The sequence below is a fragment of the Halichoeres trimaculatus genome, unplaced genomic scaffold (genome assembly GCF_033239565.1).
Source record: "Halichoeres trimaculatus isolate MK-OKI-2021-1 unplaced genomic scaffold, fHalTri1.1 fHalTri1_scaffold_19, whole genome shotgun sequence".
Classification (NCBI taxonomy): domain Eukaryota; kingdom Metazoa; phylum Chordata; class Actinopteri; order Labriformes; family Labridae; genus Halichoeres; species Halichoeres trimaculatus.
In genome coordinates, this window is record NW_027437197.1 from 4,388,647 (window position 1) to 4,405,565 (window position 16,919).

Here is a 16,919-nt window from a genome sequence, read left to right on the forward strand (position 1 = left end):
CTAACCCAGCAACAGAGGGAATACCAGAAGGCAGAGTAGCATCATGCTATTCACAGACATGGCTAACAGAGCTAACACAGGAAATGAACGCCACTTTGAATGATTTCACTTCTTGTGAGCAGACAGGATCCAGGAGACAGAGACTGAACAGACTGCTGAAGAAGCTCAGTCCTGGACCCTGTGGAGGTGGAGGACTAAGGAATAATGGCCAAGCTGTCGTCTCTGATGGACTTTTTTAGTTGACACTTATTTAATTATTCTATTTATGTATTCTTGAATTTTTGAACTATATACTTCCCTGTTTTGCTGCTGTGACTCTGAATTTCACGTAAGAGATTGATGAAGTACATTCTATTTTATTTGATTCTACAAAGTTTTCTGGCATGCTAGGGTTGGTATTGGCCCTCGAAGTCCCTCCCTCGAAGCATTTTGTTGTTTGTATGTTTGATGGTTTACAGTCATGTTCAGTGACGAGCGTCTCATCACGCTCTCTGACGAATGATTAACTCGTTTGTGTTGTGTTACAAACACCGTTTTGGATTCATGGTCGCTGTCTCATTGTGAAACACCCCTGGTATAATTCATCGAGTCCCTCCAGAACAGATCAAATTAAGCTTCACGTTTCACACTCTCAGCTCCTCTTTCAACAAAAATTTGCAGACGTGGTGCAAAGCACTTTGCAGATCACTGCGATGGTATCTCCATGACCACTTTTAGTCGACAATCTCAGCAATCTGACAATTTTGCAAGCCTGGACGTCCTTCGTGCCCAAGGATTGGGGATTAGCAAGCTTCTCCTGTATCCTCTATTCATTAATGTTGATCCTGACTGAGGATGGACCCTCCGCACCAGGAAAGAGCGGCTGAGCGACTGCCAGCCGCCTGCGCTATGCTAAGGCGCGTGGTAGGGTTTAAGTGATATATCCTGCCTTAAGTCTCCCCTGCCGCCTCGCCATGTGAAATAACAGTCCAGGAATACCTCCTCAACAACCCAAACCCCTCCTCCTCCTCCTCCTCCTCCTTTTCTTTTCCATCTCCTTCTACTGCTCGGACTCCCATCTGTTTGGACGGCAGCTGTCGTTAAATCTCCCGCGACTGAATTAAAACAACAAAATATCAATCCTGGCTCTGTCCTCCATGCAAACCTGATTCTCTGTGATCAGGAGGAGGATGAAGGTGGAAAAAAGCAGGAAATTTGTGACCAAATTCTTTTTCAAAAAGGCACAATCTTCAAGACATGGAGGTCTTTTCTAAATCTACACCTCATCAATCTCAGAAATCAGGACGAACCTGTGCACCAGCTGCCCGTCTGTTAGTGTGTCACCCGTCTGTACCCGTGTTTGGACAGCAGGAGTTGAGGATTCTCCACACAGGTCAGGGCCAAGGCAAACACGCAGCATCAGCTTACACACTCCAAATCCTAACCTTAACCTGAGGGCCACAACGCCGACAAACTGACCCCTGAGCAGCTAATGAGAGAACGACGCTCTGCTGAAGACGGCGTGGGGCTGACAGTCGTCTGCACAAGAATAACTTCCCTGTGGGGCTTCAGAGGGTTAAAGGGACTTTTAGAAAAGTGAATTCCTCTTTTATTACTCACTAAAAATATTAGTCAAGTATCCCACGACGAGTCGAGTAAGGGACAGAGTTTGAACGTCAGCGCCTCAATGGAGGAGGTACAAAAGGCCACACTTAGGGATGCACCGATATGAAAATTTTGGCGAGTTGAATTATTGAATCGTAGTTTTCTGAAATGGCATCTGAAATACTAAACCCATTGCAGTATGAGACTAAGACACTACAACTCCCATGAGCACTGCCTGCACACAGTGTTTGCTCATTGGTCCATTCGCAAAGTCTTCTGCTGACAGGCGTCCAGACACGCTCGTCTCCAGCCTCCGTCTTGGACACCGTGACAGCGCCCAGTGTTTAGCGCCTGATAATGTGATTCAAAACTTCACTCGCGTCTTTTTTCCTCTATATTGTGAACAGATTCTGAGCTTTGAGTCACAAACTAGCGCCAAAACTCCCATAACTTTTTAAAAGTGAGGACGTTCATTGGATGGAGCTCATTTAAACTCACACTGCACAGATCTCACCAGCAACACTCACCATGAGGAGCTGAAGGAACAATATTTAAACCTCCTAATGTACAAAAATTTATCACAGTTATATGTAAAATATTCACTCTAAAAATACTGTAAACAAACCAAACCATTCTAAATAAATGAAACTTATGATCCAGTGTGACTTATATCTGTCGTTTTCCTCTTCATGACATATTTTTTGATTGATACGACTTAAAAAAAATGTATGATTATACTCCAGAGTGACTTATAGTCCAGAAAGTATGATACTTACTTTATTACTGAAAAATTACTGCTGTAAATAAATATTCAAGCAGACAGTGTTTCTAGCTAGTTTTTCAGTTCAGTTTTTATCTTTTCAATTAATCTTCAACCTAAACAACTTTCATTAAATGCAATAATAAACTCCTCCTTTAATTACTTTGTTTCAATAGTGTGCATATTTTCATATTTAAGGAGCACAACCGTTTCAGAGATGAATACCTGATTTATGTTAATCTTTATTCATTTACATGTCATTTACATTTAAAAAGGTTGTAAATCTACTTTAAGTCAACTTTACCATGTCATCATCCGCTTTAATCATATTAAACATAATTATCCAACAACAAAATTGTGGCTGGTGAAAATGCTGAGTGACTAGTAACTTTGGAAAACCACTAGCCACAGTGGCTGGTGAGCAAAAAAAAGTTAATGTCAAGCCTTGTAGACATTGGTGAAAAAATAAATAAAAAAACAATCTGAGAGGATGTGTCGAGGTAGTTATGAGCGGCACGATCATGAGAAAAGACGACCGTGGAAAGGATCAAAGGATGGAGCGCTTGGGATGAACGCGATCAAAAAAAGTCCGTTTTGTCTGTTTTTTGGATCAAAAACAGGAAGTGAGACATAAAAGAAGAGAGTCCACTCTTCTTAGGTAGTTTTGGTGTTTACATAGTCAGAGAAAACAAGATTATTTTGGTCTTGAAAGATCGTTCAAGATGCTCTGAAAATACCGGCAGCTAATGAGTAAATATCGGCCAATACTGATATTGATACAGATATATTGCGCATTCCTGGCCCCACTGCAAAAATCTGAAATCTTATCAAGTGTTTTTATACTTGATATGAGCCTTATTCACCTAAACAGTCCAGAAAAGTGTCTTATTTCAAGTTTTTTGAAGACAAAAATGAGGTCTGAATTGCTTATAAAGAGATTTTTTAATTTGTTACAAGCAATTCAGACCTCATTTTTGTTTTTGAATAACTTAAAACAAGACATTTTTCTGGACTGACCAGGTGACTGTGGCTCATATTGGGTATAATAAGACAATTTTGACAAAAATAAGACAGAAACACTTTATAAGATTTCAGTTTTTTGCAGTGAGAAACCAGGAGAGGAGACTTTCTGCCATCAGTGTCTAAAGCAGCACGGTTCATGATCCCCCACCAACAGCAAAGAGAGGACCTATGAGAGGACCTATGAGAGGACTGATGGAGCCTGACGGGGGCGGCGGGGCAGAGGTGATCCATCTGTCAGCTCAAACAGCCATTTACAGCACCTGACTGCTGCCTCGAGCCCGGACCACGACCCCAGCTCCAGTCAGCCTCAGTGTGGAGTGACACGGTGTTGTAGCGACGCCCGGGGAGCGTGTCTCCGCCAGATGACACCAGAGCTGGAGGGGTTCAAACGGTGGCGTGGACAGATGACACGCATGCCGCTCGGTGCTTTAAAAAGGAGGGAGTCCTCTTTAAAAAGGCTCTTTGATGGCTTGAGGAGCGCGTTTGAAAGGCGGCGGCTGTCAGACGCGCAATTAAGGAGAGGCCCCCTGATACCGGGGCTGGCACACGTTAGCGACGCATCACATGAGCACAGGCGTGTGGTAACACTTGCAGACAGGCGGCCATGCTTATTGCAGCTCTCCCAGCGGTCTCCATCAATCTGTCCTCCTTTTCAGGAGCGGGGCAGACACTCGAGGCTCACAAGCAGAACTTCAAGGAGAATGATTTGAGGAGGCTGACAGACGAATTCAACATTTGTGACGACTCGACGTCAAGAATGGAAAACCACAGCTCAATGTAACGTAACAAATACCTCAAGGAAACCTCTGTTTATCAATTTAATGATACCTTATAGGGGTGGGGGGGGGGAATTAAAATACAACATATTAGGATTTTTATGTCTGACAATATCAAAATCAAGATTCTTAGTCAAAAAATGTTTTTTTGTTTTCCAATTTTTTATTTCAGTCTGTTTACAAATTGGATTAGAAAAAAGTTCCCACTTTTCTCCAGCAGAGGGCGGAATGTTTCTCTCTGATTAATGTGATTAGCATTTTACGGAAAGACATGGCTCCTTCTTTAGTCTGTAGACACTTTTTCACATGGTCTGGTGCTAAAAAGCAAACTAAAAATCACAAAAATAGTAAATACCAATAAACCGCAATTTAAACCAGATCAGCACCCCAAAAATTTTAAAAGAATCGAATCGCAAGAATAGCAAATGGTCCTAGCCCTAAATTCAACACTTTTGACAACTCAACATCAAGACAGAAGAACTACAGCTTAATGTTACGCAACAAATACATTGAGGAAACCTCCGATTATCAATTCAATGATACGCCATAGGGATGGGACAAAAAAACAATATATGATATATCAGGATTTTTATATCTGGCAATATCAAAATCAGGATTCTTTGTCAAAAAACTATTTTTTTAATTGTAAATTCTTTATTTGTTTATAAACTGGATTGGAAAAAAAGTTACCACTTTTCTCCAGCAGAGGGCGAAATGTTTCTCTCCAACTCATGTGACGAGCAATTTATGGGAAAATATGGCTCCTGATATAGTCTGTAGACATTATCATATTTAACTTTTTCACACGGTATGGTGTTCAGGTATTTGCAGAGGCAAGTTTTAATGTTGCGTTAAAACTGAGAACTCTGTCAAAGAATAGATGGACAGTTAAGTTGCAGATTCGTCCGACAGATAACTGTGTCTTCCTAAGTTTTTAATACATTTCACATCTTTGTTAATTGGTCCCTGAGTCTGGATATTTCTGGGCATAATTAAGGAGAAACAGGTAAAAATTGCACACAATGTGACGTTGATGTACTGTGTTGTAATGTATTGATAATTCAAGTAGGCCATCTAGTGTCTCAAAGTGGTTATAGCAATGGTTTAAGTTGTTTGGAACCTTTCCGTAGTTATGAAGTCAGCCATGAGCCTTTCATTAGCCTGTCAGCTTTTGACATTTGAAATACTCAGTATTTTTTACAAAGAGTTGATGTGATATGTTTCTGTGATGAAAGTTGAAATTCTATTCTGAAGCTGAAGTTATACTGATGTATGCTAACTGCTAGCATATCAACGCAGTTTCCCATTTACGTTAGCATCAAGCTTGCACTATTTTGTTATTTTGGTAAATAAGGTGATTTATACCATTTGGAATGTACTGAATATGAATCTCCTGAGAGAGAGTAATGTACATTTCTTTATGAAGTCAGTTCTTCAGTAAAACTTGGAAGGCCTGGCGGCTCCGGCACAATGTAAAGAATTGATAAGGGAGTTGTTAAGCACAAAGACTAACGATATCGATGGATTGAAACATTTCTTATCGATTCTCAACAGGAGCCGGTTTTCGATTCCCATCCCTATCTTTGTAAGGTGTTTTTTGGGGCTATTATAAACATGAGCTGTATTTGTGAATATAGATTCTAAAAATTTCTCACCCATATTATGGGATTCTTTGTGAAATGTAACCAAACTTGTGAAGCTTCATGATTTCCAGGCCCACACTCACCTGCTCTAACCCTGAAATGTCCCAAATATTCAGCATCACTGCTCTGCTGACTCCACACACACATCCAGCTCCTCTAATAATGTTATTCTGTTGTATAAAAGAGGCTGCAACAGCAAACACACACACTCACACACACACACATACAGAAGGAGACACGCAGAGGACTTAAAAGTGCATCTGAGAGAACACACACATATCGAACCGAGCGTGCCGGGCATACCAAGGGGAGCCTGAACAAGCCAAGGCGGGGGCGGAGGGCTCTGGAATGATACGGAGATGGACACGCTGGACACCTCTTTGAAAGTGATACACGGCCCGGGCTGGCAGCAGAGCGCCACTGCAGATCCCCTCAGACAGGCAGAGAGGATGCCAGGCTGGATGGGATTTAGGCCGTAATGAGCCTGGCCTTGTGCACACACACACACACACACACACACACACACACACACACACACACACACACACACACACACAGACATTCACACACTCACCAAGTGCCTAAGTTTGCTCAACAATGCGGCCAACTGCTAAGATAATCAGGACGTGTACACATGAGATGAACTACAAAGGAAGGCTGATGGTCAGATATGCGTCCAGGAGTGTCGCTTTCATACAAACACACACAAACACACTGACCACACACACACACTTAAAGTGATAAATGTTGATTCAATAAAGGACGCTGCAAGTCGACAAACATTTGCAGCCAGGAGAAAACTTCACCCACTTTCTTTCTTTCTGCTTTAAACCAAAACTTCTGTCTGTTTCTTTACACAAAATAAAACTTTTAGACAAAAGTTCTGAGATTTGTGAGATGCTTCATGAGCACGCAGACTTTCATTAAGTCAATTAGAGTCAGCAAAACGCTCTACTTCACCTCCTACAACATCAACAGCCCACCAACTTTCCATGCACCTGTGGCTAACCTCAAGTTTTACAGCCCTGGGAAGATAACTACATCTACAAAAAGACTAATCTGGAAGAAAATACAGATTTTAATTCTGTGTGGATGGATTCACTTAACTGACAATGTGCCAGATTCATATACATGATTGAAATGTGGCAAGAAATTAGCAAACAACGAAAATAGATGAAATGTTCATTGTTATCAATATAAGATATCAAATTTTAAAATTATTTATAAAATTGTAAAATTCTTGAAAATGTTTACAAATCCTTTTATAGAATTTTTTGCACATTTTTTAAAATTCCTATTTTTCAATTTTGAAAATTAATCAATTTTTAATTTTTGCTAATATCTGAAATCTTGAAACTTTTTGGAATTCCATTTTTTTTTAACATTTTTGCACATTTTTGAAATTCCAATTTTTTTTTTAAAAAAATGCAGTTTATATGAATTTCAACTTAAAAAATAAGTATTTATTTATTTACAAATTTTGGAAATATTGATATATATGGGCAATTTAAAAAAAAAATCAAATGTTTCAAAATGTCAATATTTCTGCAGTTTTTATGAATTGCCTTTTTTTAAAAAAAATAATCTATTTACAAATTTTGGAAATTTTAAAATATATTGGCATATTGAAAAAAAAATCAAAATTTTTTGAACTTTCTCATTTATAAAAAATAATGAATTTATACATCACATATACGACTGCATAAAATCAAAAGAGTTCTTGTTCATATATTGTTTTCTAGATTTTAATAATGTATAGAATTTATATGCTGTATTATCTTTATTGTGAAGGTAAAGTAGATTTTTATAGCTTTCCCAAAATGCCTCCTCAGAAATTAAAGATTGCAGACCCCTGGAAAATTGGAAAATGTTTATCTGGTTAAAACCCCTCAAAACACAACAATGGATCAATCAAAAGTGAAAGTGGAGTCAAAGCCTCAGTCAAGACTCTAACTCACTAATGTTCAGTGGTTTCCAGTATCATGGTGGATACGTGATGAGCAAAACAACAAAACCAACCTGATACTCTCACCAATCTTGATGCTAAAGCATTAAAACTTCCACTTTCAGACTTTGGCAAACAGAGAAGATGATTTAATCACTCAGCCTGACCTGTTTAGGTGAACGACTCCCACAGCAGACAATTAAAGGATATGATTTGGCGGCAGGAAGTTCCAGCTGAGGACCTGGTTGGCGAGTGCCAGGTAGCGCTGGAAGACGGACGACATCTGGGCGTTCAGGTTTTCTCTGCGGCTGAACTCCTGCAGCACCTCCATGGTCAACATGAAGATCTGGCGCAGGCCGTCCTCCTGGAGGAGAAGGATGAGTGAGCTCTGAATAATTTAAAAAAAATGCAGGTGTAGAGTAGAAAACAGGGGGGGGCGGGGATCTAACCTGGAACACGCGCTTGCAGCTGCCGTGAAACTCCATGCTGAGGCCGATGCTGCTGGTTTTGCTGGAGCTGGAGAACTCGCTGAGCAGAGCGGTCAGGATGGAGCAGGCCAGCGTTTGCTGCAGAAGAAGAAGGTTCAGAATAAAGAAGAGATGTCACCAAAAGAAAAGATCCATAAGCTCAGAGACAGAGGGGAGGGTTTAGAAATCAAGGGGTAGAAATTCAATGTCAAACCCATGATAGTTCAGCTTTAGTTTTAAGTTTCTTTTTATGTCATAATGCTAACGGTTAGCTTAAATAATGCTTTCAGTTGAATAAAAATGTAACACCTAAATGAAGTCATTAAAAAGCTAAACTGGGGCTGAAAATTAGGGTTTAATTTGTAGAGATATCACTCACTAAAATCTGATTACAATGAGATCAGAACTTTCATCTCTCTGCAGCACAAAGCTGCCTTCATGGGTCATGGTTCAGTGTTGGGACCAAGTGAAACAGTGCCCCCTACTGGATCAGGAGAAGAGGTCAGGTTTGCTTTTTGAAGAGTTTTTACAAATCAGCTCTGACCTCATGTATAAATAATTCACTGTCATGTTATCTTTGAATCTGTCTGAATCTATTTTAGTTTGTTTTTTGATAATGTGATGTTTGATTGTGCTGCATCCTGTGGCTGCCTTTTCCTGATTTTTACTGCATCTAATCTGTTGATGCATTTGAATTGGACTGAATCAGACTGTCTTCACATATTTAGCCCTCATTAATAGGGGTGGGTACTGGATCAGGTACTTTTACAGGTACTGACCCAGCTCTGTCAAAAGTACCGGGAACTGATTCACATAAAATCAAAAGGTACCATGTTCAGGTACCTAAACGCATCCTTGTGACTGTGAGGGAGTGGGAAAGTAGGTGATTTTCCATGCTGGACACGAACACAGCATTTCAAGGTTATATAATGAAGAATAAATATGTTAAATTGAAAGATATATAAGCCCAAGGGTTAGCGCTGCAGCATTACAGCAAGAGGGTCATCGGTTCGATTCCCCGGCTTGGCCAGTGGGCCTTTCTGTGTGGAGTTTGCATGTTCTCCAGCTTCCTCCTACAGTCCAAAAACATGCTCATCAGGTTAAATGGTCACTCTAAATTGTTCCTAGGTGTGAGTGTGAGATTGAATGGTTGTCTATGTGTCAGCCCTGTGATTGACTGGCGACCAGTCTAGGGTGTACCCCGCCTCTCGCCCAATGACAGCAGGGATAGGCTCCAGCCACCTGCGACCCTGACCCTGACCCATAAGCAGTGATGAATGAAAAATATAGATTTATTTTATTACTAAACAAATTGATATTTTTTACCACAAAAACAAAAAAGGACCAAAATTTGTCGTTATTGGCTTGTCTAAACTTAAAAAAAAAGAAAAAATCTTGGTGAGTATTTCTGTTTTATTTTCAGTAGAAAATGCCTTTTTAACTTAATATGAGCCACATTCACCTGATCAGTCCATAAAAAAAGTCGTATTTCAAGTTATTTAAAGACAAATTGAGGTCTGCATCAAGACAATATTCTAGTTTTAAGCAAATTTTTCTTGTTCCATTTGCATTTTTTTTTCCTTGTTTCAAGCAATTCAGACCTCATCTTGTCTTTAAATAACTTGAAACAAGACTTTTTTCTGGACTGATGAGTTGAATGTGGCTCATATTAAGTGTAACAAGACATTTTTTAGTTAAAATAAGAAAAAAACACCTGATAAGATTTAGTTTTTTGTAGTGTAAGCTTTAGTTACAGATATTATAGTTCAAAAAATTCTGCAACAATCAGTCACTTGATAACAAACTTTCCTCGAACCACAAGAACACGCCTGGAGCCTCTTTCCTACAACTGAGCTGTTTTTAATCTTCAGACGGAGCTCTCAGCCGAACGTCTCAATCAAGAGGAAATGTGGCAAAGCAAGACACAAACAAACTTTACTTCAGTGTTGTTGACGTGACTGTGAAGTTTTTCTCAATGAGTTGGTTTGAGTTTTAATCTGAGTTGATAAATTCTGACAATCAAAGTGGGACAGCGATCAGATATCAGCTGAGTTTTCTGAATGCTCCTGTGGTTCAGAGATCTGCTTTCACTGATCTTAAAGAGTGAGGGGTTATTTCTCACCACGTTGGGGTTCCCGCTGCTGATGAGCTGTCCGACCTCGTGAAAGATGCTTTTACAGTTGATGCTTTTGTCGAGCGAGCCTCTCTTCACGATGACCGCCACGGCCAATAAGATCTGCTCACGGACGTATTTCTGGAGGCTGGAGGGAAACAGGAGGGTAGACTCATCAGGGGGAGACCCAAACACGTCTGATTGGATCTCTCTGGATACCATCTCAGCGTTTCTTTCTTACTTGGGTCTCTGTAAGACGTAGGTCAGGAGGAAAGCCCGGAGAGACTCGATGCTGGTCTTTTCCAGCAGGATCCACTCCCGCACCACGGCCTCCATGACGGCTGTGGCGGCCTGGAACAGCACATAGTCCACCTTACTGGTCTCTGGAGCGGGAAAAGGGGGTTAACAGAAAACTGCTTTGTGAATCCAAACATGATAAAACCAGGCTCCTCGTTGAAAAGTTTGAGGTTGAGACTTACCTAATATGTGCTTGCAGATTGCAAAAGGAGATTTGGATTTCCTGAAGGAGAGGAATATGTGCTCAGCATGCTGCCTCTGCTCTGTGCTGACCATGGACGGCGGTGCCTGAAACAACATGGATGGACAACGTGGTCACTTCTGTTGGATTAAACATCAGTCTGAACTTGTGTGTATCTGTCCTGAGCTCACACAGACTTAGTGTTAAAGAAAGAAAGCACACACACACACAGAAACACACACACATACACTGGTATACACTCAGACTTTTATTGAGCAGTGTCGCCATGATACAGCTCGGCAGGAAAGTCACATTCCAGGTCTAATTGCAGTAAAAGCAGCGCTGCGGCTGAAGGCAGCAGAGGAAATAAAGAGCCTTTTATCTGAGAGCACCACTCTCTCTGACACACACACTCACACACACACACGGAGGACTCAAGACATAACACACTGATGAGACGGTAGACACACCACATGCCATGACTTATAAAAATCAAGCATATTGATAAATCTAATAAAACTAAATAAATCAAAATCTGGTTTCCCATTTATCTGTGAAAAGCAAAAAGATTGTTTTCCTTCAGTTTCCTTCAAACAACAGTCGTTATTAACACACACGCTGTCCCTAATTTATGAATTTCTCAGGCACCACAAAGCCAAGCAGAAACAAACTTTAAAAGTAGCTACTAAAACACAGTCAAGCTAGAGATAGCAAATACTTAAAAGAGGTGGAGGAGACCAAAGCAGGCAAAAACTGGTGTCGTACAAAAATCAAAAAGACTGTATTTTTTTCTGTGTTTTCTTTCCAGAGAAATCCTTAAAAGTGTCCTGATGTCAGTTTGGGATTAAAGGTCTCATGTCCCAGCAGGACCTGGAAAAACTGGTCCATCGATTTGTTTCCAGACTACTTAATTACCGTAATGACGTCTTTACAGTTCAGACAGCTGATTCATGACGCTGCTGATTTCTGTCTCCTGAGTCAGATCCAAACATGGAGGAGCAAAGGTCAGTTTTATGATCCAAAATATCTGAAACAAGCTCACAGAAAATATCAGGTCTGATGAAACTCAGGTCTTCTAAATCTGAATTGAAGAGAGTAAAGCTGGTTTTTAATCAAATAATATTACAATGTTATTTTATCACCTATTTTGAAACGCGCAGCAGCCCATTGTAAATGTCATACTCTTGTTCTAAATCAGTCTTTTTACCTAATTTCAGGGACTTATTTAATTATTTTAAATGCTTTCCGTGTGTCTTCATTGATCTTTGAAACAAATATTTAAAGCACTCTGATTCACCTTATTGCCAAAAAACACGGCTTAGAGTTTCAGGGACACTGGTTATATAAGAAAGGCTTGTCCATAAAGTCTCTTTACAATTAAAAAAATATATATTAAAAAGGAAACTGATATCTGATCTTAATCAGATCTGTTGTATGTACTCAGTAGTTATCAAAGTTTTAAATCACACTGCATTTGAGTATTTCAGGTATCCTGATGATAAAATTCAAACTGCTAAATCTCTACTCCTTAAGAAAAGGCTCAGTGTGTGTCATGGTGTATTAGGGATTGGTGCCAAATTGGGTACTTTTATAGGTATTGACCAAATTATTTTAAAAATACCTGGTATGGATTCACGTAAAATCGAAAGGTACCATGTTGAGGTACCTTGTTGAGGTACCTGAATGCATCCTCTTGACTGTACGGGAGTGGAAGAGTAGGTGATTTTCCATGCTGGACATGAACACAGCATTGCAAGATTATTTATTAAAGAACAAATATGTTAAATTGAAAAACTCTGTGATTTTATTCTGAAAAAAAATATATTTTTTACCACATAAACACAGAAAAAAGTTGGTACCGTTGAGTACCAGTACCGACTGCCAAGTACCCAGCATTACCGTATCATTTCAAATGTAAAAGGTACCCATCCCTATGGTTTATTGGGACAAAAATCTGACACGCAGACTCAGCAAAACTACAGAACCAAGTACGAAAGAGATTCACCGTCATGTCCGTCAATTTGTGTACAGCACAAGAAATTATTAGAGATGGGGACTGTGTTGGATAAAAGGAGGAGTAGGCAAGCAAGAATATCTGAGGAAAACATTGATGGTGTGAGACAAGCCTTTTAGCATCCTCCAACTAAATTAGCTCCTCCATCAAATAAAATGAAAAAAACATTGAATTACTCCACATTTTGTAACAAATTTCACATGTTTGTCTGTTTATTTTCTTTTTTTATTTTTTTTTTAGTCAAAATCTTTATACTGAGGTACAGACGGAGGAAATAAAAAGTGCAGTGTGGATCGGTCCATATTACAACTAGGGGTGCACTGAGCACAATTTTCTGGCCGATCATCGATCCTTAAAAAGCCTGACCTGCCTTTACTGATTTGGGCTGATACTGATTTTTATTTTTTATAACTGACAGCATATACTTTCAATCTTCCAATCTAGTTGTATTGAAAATCATTGAACAATACCTTTGAAACAATAAAATCTTTATGTTTTAACTTAAACCAATAAAGTGTCCTGAGTTTTAGGTCTCAGAGCAAAAAGCAACAATGGCTGGCTGTCAGACCTTCCTGGAGGTTTATAAGATCAGTTTTATCTGTAAGGATGGGTCGATCACTGATCTCTGATCACTTATCACGAATCACTGATCCCCCAAAATTGAGGATATCAGTACCTATTGATCGGTGCATGTCTAGTTAAAGCACATTATGACACCAAGTGCAGATAGCAGCTACATCTACATAGAAAAGTTTGAGACGTGTACAAAGAAAACAGACTGCGTTACCATTTTGCTTTTAGGAAAATGAAGAAAAAGATCCAAAAACTCTCCAAAAAAAGATCTAGTTATGCCTCTGGGAAAGGATAGTCAAGCTGCATCTAGATCATGGTTTTACGTGTTTAGAATATGTGTTTAAATCAAAAAGAGACTTTATGGACACCATGTGTAGCTGCACTGTCAAAGGCTTGCTGTATGAAGATCTGTCAGTTTGACCACATCATTGTTTTTAGTCTCTCTACTTGAAATATGTAGAAATACTAAGTATGTGGGATGCAAAATAATGAATCAGAAATTCTGCAGGTCACTGGTTGCATCTTTTTTCACATTCAGACCACTTAGTGTGAAATAAACAGAGTTAAAAATGTGCATCTTCTTGTTTTCACCATGTTCTGCAGGGCTGCTGCTGATGGCATCAAGAGGCTAAAACTGGATACTTGGCATCTGTAGGTGAACCCTTATCTACATCATAACATTTTAACTACAAATGTACTCAGTTAATATGTTAAAAAGCTGTGGTGTAAGTTGTTGTTACAGCAGACCAACCTGGATGCTTTATTTTATAAATATCGCGATAAATAAAACGAGATCTTCTTTAAGAGAACACCTGCTGAACACAACGTGAGGGTGAAACACTAAAGCATGAAAACAAGTGAATAGTGTCTCATTAAAGCGTTAAACTGAGCAAAACGAGTTAGAGAGTGATACCAAAGCAGCAGAGCGGAAACAGCCTGTAGCTAGCTGATTTATCCAGCACTGTGACTCATGGGATGCACATGGTTAGCCAGTTGCTCTTAGCTGGTGTTGTTATCTCATCCCGCGGAGGAAAAAACAGGAAAAGAGGCTTTAAATAGATTTAAATGTGTGTTAAAAGGGGGTGTAGGAGAAGCTAAATGAGCATTACGTGTGTTAACAGCATCGTGATGCTCCAAATGTCTCCGGAGTGTAATAAAACTTGATGCACCACAGCGTCAAAGGAGAGCAGAGCAAGGCGCTGAAGTTTTTAGGAACTGAGTCTGAATAAAAGCGAACACTTCAGGATGATGGTGAGCTTAAAGAGAGGAAGACATGGATGTCTGAGGAAGAGGAGGAGAGCAGAAGTATGAGGGTTTCAGGGATGGAGAGGGGGAAAGAAGGCGCCACGCATCGCGCACTAACGCAAAGAAAAACTGAACACATTTAACAACAGAAACCGGGAAGAGGGCTCAGAACCGAGCCAGAGCCGACCCGCTACACACTAACACACACACAACCAACACACACACGCCTTCCCTCCACTCCTGGTGGTAAAATCAGGTGAAATCTCTCACCATTAAAACTTTGGCAGCGCTCTCCAGCTGTGTGATCACTTCTGGTGCACCGACCGCCGCCATCATCGTCCCTCTCCAATGACGCGCCATGCGCTCTGCATTGTGGGATTACAGTACTGCTGGTACCCGGCAGGGTTAAACCCGGGAGAAGATTATGTAATGTGGAACAGAAGAATGTGTCCTCTTCTAACAAATGTCCTAAAGCTCCTCTCCTGGTGACAGCAGTGTCCGGGTTGTGATATAAAGTGATATTAATAGTGAAGTCCTGACTACCAGGGGCGTGTCTTCACTTTTCAGCTGGGCTGGCACAGACTTGTGTAAGGGGTGGCATGAGGTATGCATGCCAACTCTGAAAGGATGAATTCATTTAATCTGTCTCCTCATATCACTTATTCTTTTTTTTTTTTTTTTTTTTTTTTTTTTACAATTTAAACTCCATCCAGCGTTCTTCTTATGTTATACATCTTTGTGCTACAACAGCGTATTAGAAATAAAAAAAAAAAAATTTTTGAGAAATTAAACTCAAAGTTTTTGAGTTTGTAAAGTCACACATTTATAACTTTTTGAACTCAAAAATGTACTTTCTTTTTTTTTTAACAGATATTTTACTTTCAAAGTGGACTCAGAAATTACAAAATAATACAGGTTTCAGGCTAGAGTCATAGCATTATAATTATTAACATTCAGACTGTGAAAAGACATTGTTCTATCATGGGGCTGTTCAGAACTACTTTATAAAATTCTTAAAATTGTGACTGAAAAAATCTAAAGTTTCTATTTTTTTTTCTTGAAAGTGTATTTCTTTATTAAAGTTCTTTAGTGGCCCTAATTTGCTATCGTATTGTACAGAAAAAGAAGAAGGCACACAAAAGAGTTGAAAAATTTAAAATCTCAGTTCCTTAGGGGTTCAAAAAGAATGATGATACACATGGACGTAGTCTCCTGGGCGTCATTTGATGCTAAGTTTAGAAGCCTATTCTTTAAAAAAGTGTTCACAGATAAAGAAATTAGCTTTTCAATCCAAACCTGTTTCCAGGACCAGGTTGTAAACATGAAATTTTGGCTGTAAAGATCAGCTCATTTGAATGGGTGTGTGTGTGGTTTTCAGTGCTTCTTCAGACAGCCTCTAGTGGACACTTGGTGAACTGCAGTTCTAGCACTTCCACACTGATTTCACAATTTAAGAATGGAGGTTGCAGCTTGGTTTAGATCAAGGGTCTTCAACCTGCGGCTCTAGAGCCTCATGTGGGTCTATGACTCTTTTTAAGTGGCCCCTCATAGCTTTGACAAAAAAATTATTGAATCAAAGATTTTTTATTTTTTCTTATAAAGGGTTACAGAGATTTTAATTAAAAAAAGAGTGAGCCTATACTATCCATATGGTTTGAAATTTAAGTATTCTCTCAGGAGTTTTTGGAATGGTTGCATTTTTTTTTAACTTCAAAATTGTTTGAAGTTTTGGCAAATTTATTACATTTCAGTTTTATCTTAATTTTTGCAAATTTTTGACAGTTTTTTCAAATATATTACATTTCTTTTTTTTTTTTCAAAATTTTGGATTTTCACAAATTGTTGTCAATTTTTGCAAATATATAACAATTTAATTTTTTTTGCAATTTTAGCAAATAATTTTTTTTGCAAATGTATTACAAAAAAAAAAAAATAATACACCACATTTACAATTTCATAAATTCAAAAAACTCTTCTCAGCCATTTCTTTACTTATATTATTTGTAAATGTGCTTTTTTATGATTTTGTTTTTATATTTTTACACCACCACTAACCATCTTACTATCAATTTCAACAAATAAAAATTTGCATATATATATATATATATATATATATATATATATATATATATATATATATATATATATACACATGTGTGTGTGTGTATGTATATATATATATATATATATATATATATATATATATATATATATATATAGTGATATTAAAAAGTTTTCCACTCACACATAAATCAATGAAGCGAAGCGTTTGTCAAAGTTGGTTAATTTAATTTATAC

The 16,919-nt window shown here is 38.8% G+C and overlaps 1 protein-coding gene across 2 annotated transcripts in view; it reads right to left on the bottom strand.

Annotated features, from left to right (window-relative positions):
• The window catches only part of xpo4 (exportin 4), a 61,274-nt gene extending 46,262 nt beyond the window's left edge, over nucleotides 1–15,012 (bottom strand). Inside the window, exons 1-6 of one of the 2 annotated variants that reach the window (XM_074695246.1) lie at nucleotides 14,892–15,012; nucleotides 10,791–10,896; nucleotides 10,553–10,694; nucleotides 10,321–10,459; nucleotides 8,181–8,297; nucleotides 7,942–8,095 (exon numbers count right to left, since the gene is read on the bottom strand). In XM_074695246.1, the coding sequence (XP_074551347.1) occupies nucleotides 7,942–8,095; nucleotides 8,181–8,297; nucleotides 10,321–10,459; nucleotides 10,553–10,694; nucleotides 10,791–10,896; nucleotides 14,892–14,981 (748 nt within the window). In that variant the 5' untranslated portion in view covers nucleotides 14,982–15,012. The remainder of the gene's footprint in view (nucleotides 1–7,941; nucleotides 8,096–8,180; nucleotides 8,298–10,320; nucleotides 10,460–10,552; nucleotides 10,695–10,790; nucleotides 10,897–14,891) is intronic. The other variant, XM_074695245.1, reaches the window with a different exon arrangement.
• Between the last annotated feature and the right edge of the window lie 1,907 nt (nucleotides 15,013–16,919).